At 55.5% G+C, this 5,991-nt stretch overlaps 1 protein-coding gene across 1 annotated transcript; it reads left to right on the top strand.

Annotated features, from left to right (window-relative positions):
* Positions 1-254: 254 nt before the first annotated feature.
* On the top strand, positions 255-4,703 carry LOC138367633 (titin-like). Its single transcript, XM_069329358.1, has 2 exons — positions 255-284; positions 2,841-4,703. The coding sequence occupies exons 1-2, from the start codon at positions 255-257 to the stop codon at positions 4,701-4,703; spliced, it is 1,893 nt and encodes a 630-aa protein (XP_069185459.1).
* The last annotated feature ends 1,288 nt before the right edge of the window (positions 4,704-5,991 follow it).

Raw genomic sequence — 5,991 nt, 5'->3', positions numbered from 1 at the left:
TACTGGTGAGTATCATGCCTCTGTTGACACCCACTGTAGTACTGGTGAGTATCATGCCTCTCTGTTGACACCCACTGTAGTACTGGTGAGTATCATGCCTCTCTGTTGACACCCACTGTAGTACTGGTGAGTATCATGCCTCTGTTGACACCCACTGTAGTACTGGTGAGTATCATGCCTCTGTTGACACCCACTGTAGTACTGGTGAGTATCATACCTCTCTGTTGACACCCACTGTAGTACTGGTGAGTAACATGCCTCTGTTGACACCCACTGTAGTACTGGTGAGTAACATGCCTCTGTTGACACCCACTGTAGTACTGGTGAGTATCATACCTCTCTGTTGACACCCACTGTAGTACTGGTGAGTATCATGCCTCTGTTGACACCCACTGTAGTACTGGTGAGTATCATGCCTCTGTTGACACCCACTGTAGTACTGGTGAGTATCATGCCTCTCTGTTGACACCCACTGTAGTACTGGTGAGTATCATGCCTCTGTTGACACCCACTGTAGTACTGGTGAGTATCATGCCTCTCTGTTGACACCCACTGTAGTACTGGTGAGTATCATGCCTCTCTGTTGACACCCACTGTAGTACTGGTGAGTATCATGCCTCTGTTGACACCCACTGTAGTACTGGTGAGTATCATGCCTCTGTTGACACCCACTGTAGTACTGGTGAGTATCATGCCTCTCTGTTGACACCCACTGTAGTACTGGTGAGTATCATGCCTCTCTGTTGACACCCACTGTAGTACTGGTGAGTATCATGCCTCTCTGTTGACACCCACTGTAGTACTGGTGAGTATCATGCCTCTCTGTTGACACCCACTGTAGTACTGGTGAGTATCATGCCTCTCTGTTGACACCCACTGTAGTACTGGTGAGTATCAAGCGAAGAGTTCAACACTGACGTCATTTGACCTTTCTCTATGTAGTCAAATTACTGCAACTATTCCAGGGCTTGCCTATAGGCCTAAATTTGACACCTCAAGTCCAGCTAGTGGTGTTAATCTTGTGTTGCTAAAGCTGTGAGGACCTTTCAACACTTAATCCTTGAACTTGTCACAAGGTTACAGTGTTGATCAGTCTTAACCCCTAATACTGATGTGAAGATTCCCCAGCTGGGGCAGGTGGGGGAGCAGGGGGGGGGGGGGATTAGCACATATCCCACACCTTCACTCCCCTATCACCATCTGGGCAGGTGGGGGAGCAGGGGGGGGGGATTAGCACATATCCCACACCTTCACTCCCCTATCACCATCACCTACTCTACGACTGGAATACGCAGCACTAGCATGGAACTCACTCTCCCCCCCACTTTTCAAAATGGCGGTCATTTCACTTCATTAGTACCCTGTCCCTGACAGCAGCGAGGCATTCTATCTTGTAAAGCATAAAGCCTACGTTGAAAAAGTACACAGGTTTGTACCAAGACTGGTGCCAGAGCTGAGAGGCCTGAGCTACGAAGATACACTTATGGAACTAAATTTCACGACACTAGAACAGAGGGGAATATGATCACAACATACATGATACTAGAGGGGAATAGCTAAGGTGGACAAGGATAGTCTTTTCAGACTAGGAGAAGTAGGACACCAGGACACAGGTGGGAGCTGGACACACACAAGTACTCATAGCTTGGATGGGAGTTAACAAGTAGAATGCACTGAAAAAAAGTTGTGGAAGCCACCTCTTTAAGGTCAGATTTGAACGTCAAATTACTTAAGGTGAAGTGCAACAGGTGCAACAAGGCTGGTCGACGAGGCAGAAAGACCTAGTCAAGTACCTTGTCAAGCCCAGCATGGAGCCCGCACCTTGTCAAGCACAGGACTAAGCTGGAAAATGTTCAGAGGTATGCCACTAGGCTAGTCCCAGAACTAAGAGGCATGAGTTATGAGGAAAGGCTGCGGGAAATGCACCTAATGTCACTGGAAAATAGGAGATCTCGGGGAGACATGATCAATACCTACAAAATTTTATGAGGAATAGACAAGGTTGACAAAGATAAACTGTTTAACACGGGTGAAACGCGAACAAGGGGACACAGGTGGAAACTGAGTACCCACATGAGCCACAGAGACGTTAGAAAGAACTTTTTCAGTGTCAGAGTAGTTAACAGATGGAATGCACTAGGCAGTGATGTGGTGGAGGCTGACTCCATACACAGTTTCAAATGTAGATATGATAGAGCCCAGTAGGCTCAGGAACCTGTACACCAGTTGATTGACAGTTGAGAGGCGGGACCAAAGAGCCAGAGCTCAACCCCCGTTAAGCACAACTAGGTGAGTACTAAGTCCCCCATTTCCTCCAAGACACTGATTGGTATGCACTGTTAGGTAAGTACATCCCCCACGACCTCAACCACACAATTTATTGAAATATTTTAGCTTTGTTTTATTAGTTTTATAAAACTGTAATATCAATATATCAATAGGTTAAGTACTAATTGTAATTAAGAAGCAATAAAATGCTTATCCTCAAACACTAAGAAGGTTAGGTTAGGTCGTGGTTTTCTATTCAGTTTTTCAGGTAAACTCAAATATTCACAATATATTTGACAGTGCGGTTTAATACTAAGTGAAAATAAGTACAATTCCTGACTGCTAGGAACAGTACATAATTTTTTTCGAGGACGGGCTGAACCCGTACTACCACGACCACCTCCCCCACCAGCACCACCTCCCCCACCCCTCACCACCTCCCCCACCCGCACCCCCCTACCAGCACCACCACCCCCCCATATCTTGTGTCATGATGCATCGTAATGTGTCATACCTTAGAAAAAGAAACTTATTGTTGCAACAAATAGTAGAGTCTGCTTCTGTGGCCCCAGTGTACCCGAGGTGTGGCCCACAGTGTACCCGAGGTGTGGCCCACAGTGTACCCGAGGTGTAGGCCCTCAGTGTACCCGAGGTGTGGCCCCCAGTGTACCCGAGGTGTGGCCCCCAGTGTACCCGAGGTGTGGCCCCCAGTGTACCCGAGGTGTGGCCCACTGTGTACCCGAGGTGTGGCCCACAGTGTACCCGAGGTGTGGCCCACAGTGTACCCGAGGTGTGGCCCCCAGTGTACCCGAGGTGTGGCCCCCAGTGTACCCGAGGTGTGGCCCCCAGTGTACCCGAGGTGTGGCCCACAGTGTACCCGAGGTGTGGCCCACAGTGTACCCGAGGTGTGGCCCACAGTGTACCCGAGGTGTGGCCCCCAGTGTACCCGAGGTGTGGCCCCCAGTGTACCCGAGGTGTGGCCCCCAGTGTACCCGAGGTGTGGCCCTCAGTGTACCCGAGGTGTGGCCCTCAGTGTACCCGAGGTGTGGCCCCCAGTGTACCCGAGGTGTGGCCCCCAGTGTACCCGAGGTGTGGCCCCCAGTGTACCCGAGGTGTGGCCCACAGTGTACCCGAGGTGTGGCCCCCAGTGTACCCGAGGTGTGGCCCACAGTGTACCCGAGGTGTGGCCCACAGTGTACCCGAGGTGTGGCCCACAGTGTACCCGAGGTGTGGCCCACAGTGTACCCGAGGTGTGTCCCACAGTGTACCCGAGGTGTGTCCCACAGTGTACCCGAGGTGTGGCCCACAGTGTACCCGAGGTGTGGCCCACAGTGTACCCGAGGTGTGGCCCTCAGTGTACCCGAGGTGTGGCCCTCAGTGTACCCGAGGTGTGGCCCCTCAGTGTACCCGAGGTGTGGCCCCTCAGTGTACCCGAGGTGTGGCCCTCAGTGTACCCGAGGTGTGGCCCTCAGTGTACCCGAGGTGTGGCCCTCAGTGTACCCGAGGTGTGGCCCTCAGTGTACCCGAGGTGTGGCCCTCAGTGTACCCGAGGTGTGGCCCTCAGTGTACCCGAGGTGTGGCCCTCAGTGTACCCGAGGTGTGGCCCTCAGTGTATCCCGAGGTGTGGCCCCCCAGTGTACCCGAGGTGTGGCCCTCAGTGTACCCGAGGTGTGGCCCTCAGTGTACCCGAGGTGTGGCCCTCAGTGTACCCGAGGTGTGGCCCTCAGTGTACCCGAGGTGTGGCCCCCAGTGTACCCGAGGTGTGGCCCTCAGTGTACCCGAGGTGTGGTCCCTCAGTGTACCCGAGGTGTGGCCCTCAGTGTACCCGAGGTGTGGCCCTCAGTGTACCCGAGGTGTGGCCCATCAGTGTACCCGAGGTGTGGCCCACAGTGTACCCGAGGTGTGGTCCCACAGTGTACCCGAGGTGTGGCCCCCAGTGTACCCGAGGTGTGGCCCCCAGTGTACCCGAGGTGTGGCCCTACAGTGTACCCGAGGTGTGGCCCACAGTGTACCCGAGGTGTGGCCCACAGTGTACCCGAGGTGTGGCCCCCAGTGTACCCGAGGTGTGGCCCACAGTGTACCCGAGGTGTGGCCCCCAGTGTACCCGAGGTGTGGCCCACAGTGTACCCGAGGTGTGGCCCACAGTGTACCCGAGGTGTGGCTCCCAGTGTACCCGAGGTGTGGCCCACAGTGTACCCGAGGTGTGGTCCCACAGTGTACCCGAGGTGTGGTCCCTCAGTGTACCCGAGGTGTGGTCCCTCAGTGTACCCGAGGTGTGGCCCATCAGTGTACCCGAGGTGTGGTCCCACAGTGTACCCGAGGTGTGGTCCACAGTGTACCCGAGGTGTGGCCCACAGTGTACCCGAGGTGTGGCCACCTCGGGTTGGGTGGGTGTGGAGCACATGACTACTATTTTGACTCATTTTAAATATTAAGAAAGTTGGATGCTTTATGAATATATGCGATTCACCTTTGGGGCGAACAGCCAACAGTCAGGTGTGTCGTGGACAGTGGCCGCAGTCAGGTGTGTCGTGGACAGTGGCCGCAGTCAGGTGTGTCGTGGACAGTGGCCGCAGTCAGGTGTGTCGTGGACAGTGGCCGCAGTCAGGTGTGTCGTGGACAGTGGCCGCAGTCAGGTGTGTCGTGGACAGTGGCCGCAGTCAGGTGTGTCGTGGACAGTGGCCGCAGTCAGGTGTGTCGTGGACAGTGGCCGCAGTCAGGTGTGTCGTGGACAGTGGCCGCAGTCAGGTGTACCGTGGACAGTGGCCGCAGTCAGGTGTGTCGTGGACAGTGGCCGCAGTCAGGTGTGTCGTGGACAGTGGCCGCAGTCATCTGTGTCGTGGACAGTGGCCGCAGTCAGGTGTGTCGTGGACAGTGGCCGCAGTCAGGTGTGTCGTGGACAGTGGCCGCAGTCAGGTGTGTCGTGGACAGTGGCCGCAGTCAGGTGTGTCGTGGACAGTGGCCGCAGCCAGGTGTACCGTGGACAGTGGCCGCAGTCAGGTGTGTCGTGGACAGTGGCCGCAGTCAGGTGTACCGTGGACAGTGGCCGCAGTCAGGTGTACCGTGGACAGTGGCCGCAGTCAGGTGTGTCGTGGACAGTGGCCGCAGTCAGGTGTGTCGTGGACAGGGGACCACAGGCAGGTGTGTCGTGGACAGGGGACCACAGGCAGGTGTGTCGTGGACAGGGGACCACAGGCAGGTGTGTCGTGGACAGGGGACCACAGGCAGGTGTGTCGTGGACAGGGGACCACAGGCAGGTGTGTCGTGGACAGGGGACCACAGGCAGGTGTGTCGTGGACAGGGGACCACAGGCAGGTGTGTCGTGGACAGGGGACCACAGGCAGGTGTGTCGTGGACAGGGGACCACAGGCAGGTGTGTCGTGGACAGGGGACCACAGGCAGGTGTGTCGTGGACAGGGGACCACAGGCAGGTGTGTCGTGGACAGGGGACCACAGGCAGGTGTGTCGTGGACAGGAGACCACAGGCAGGTGTGTCGTGGACAAGGGGACCACAGGCAGGTGTGTCGTGGACAGGGGACCACAGGCAGGTGTGTCGTGGACAGGGGACCACAGGCAGGTGTGTCGTGGACAGGAGACCACAGGCAGGTGTGTCGTGGACAAGGGGACCACAGGCAGGTGTGTCGTGGACAAGCCTCCATAGTTGCAACTACAATCCAATTAATGGATTGTAGTGAAATGTAGGGGAAAAAATCACTTTTCAAG

This window comes from Procambarus clarkii, chromosome 22 (genome assembly GCF_040958095.1).
Source record: "Procambarus clarkii isolate CNS0578487 chromosome 22, FALCON_Pclarkii_2.0, whole genome shotgun sequence".
NCBI lineage: Eukaryota > Metazoa > Arthropoda > Malacostraca > Decapoda > Cambaridae > Procambarus > Procambarus clarkii.
The sequence above is the reverse complement of the archived record's forward strand: the minus strand, read 5'-3'. Positions and strand labels throughout refer to the sequence as shown.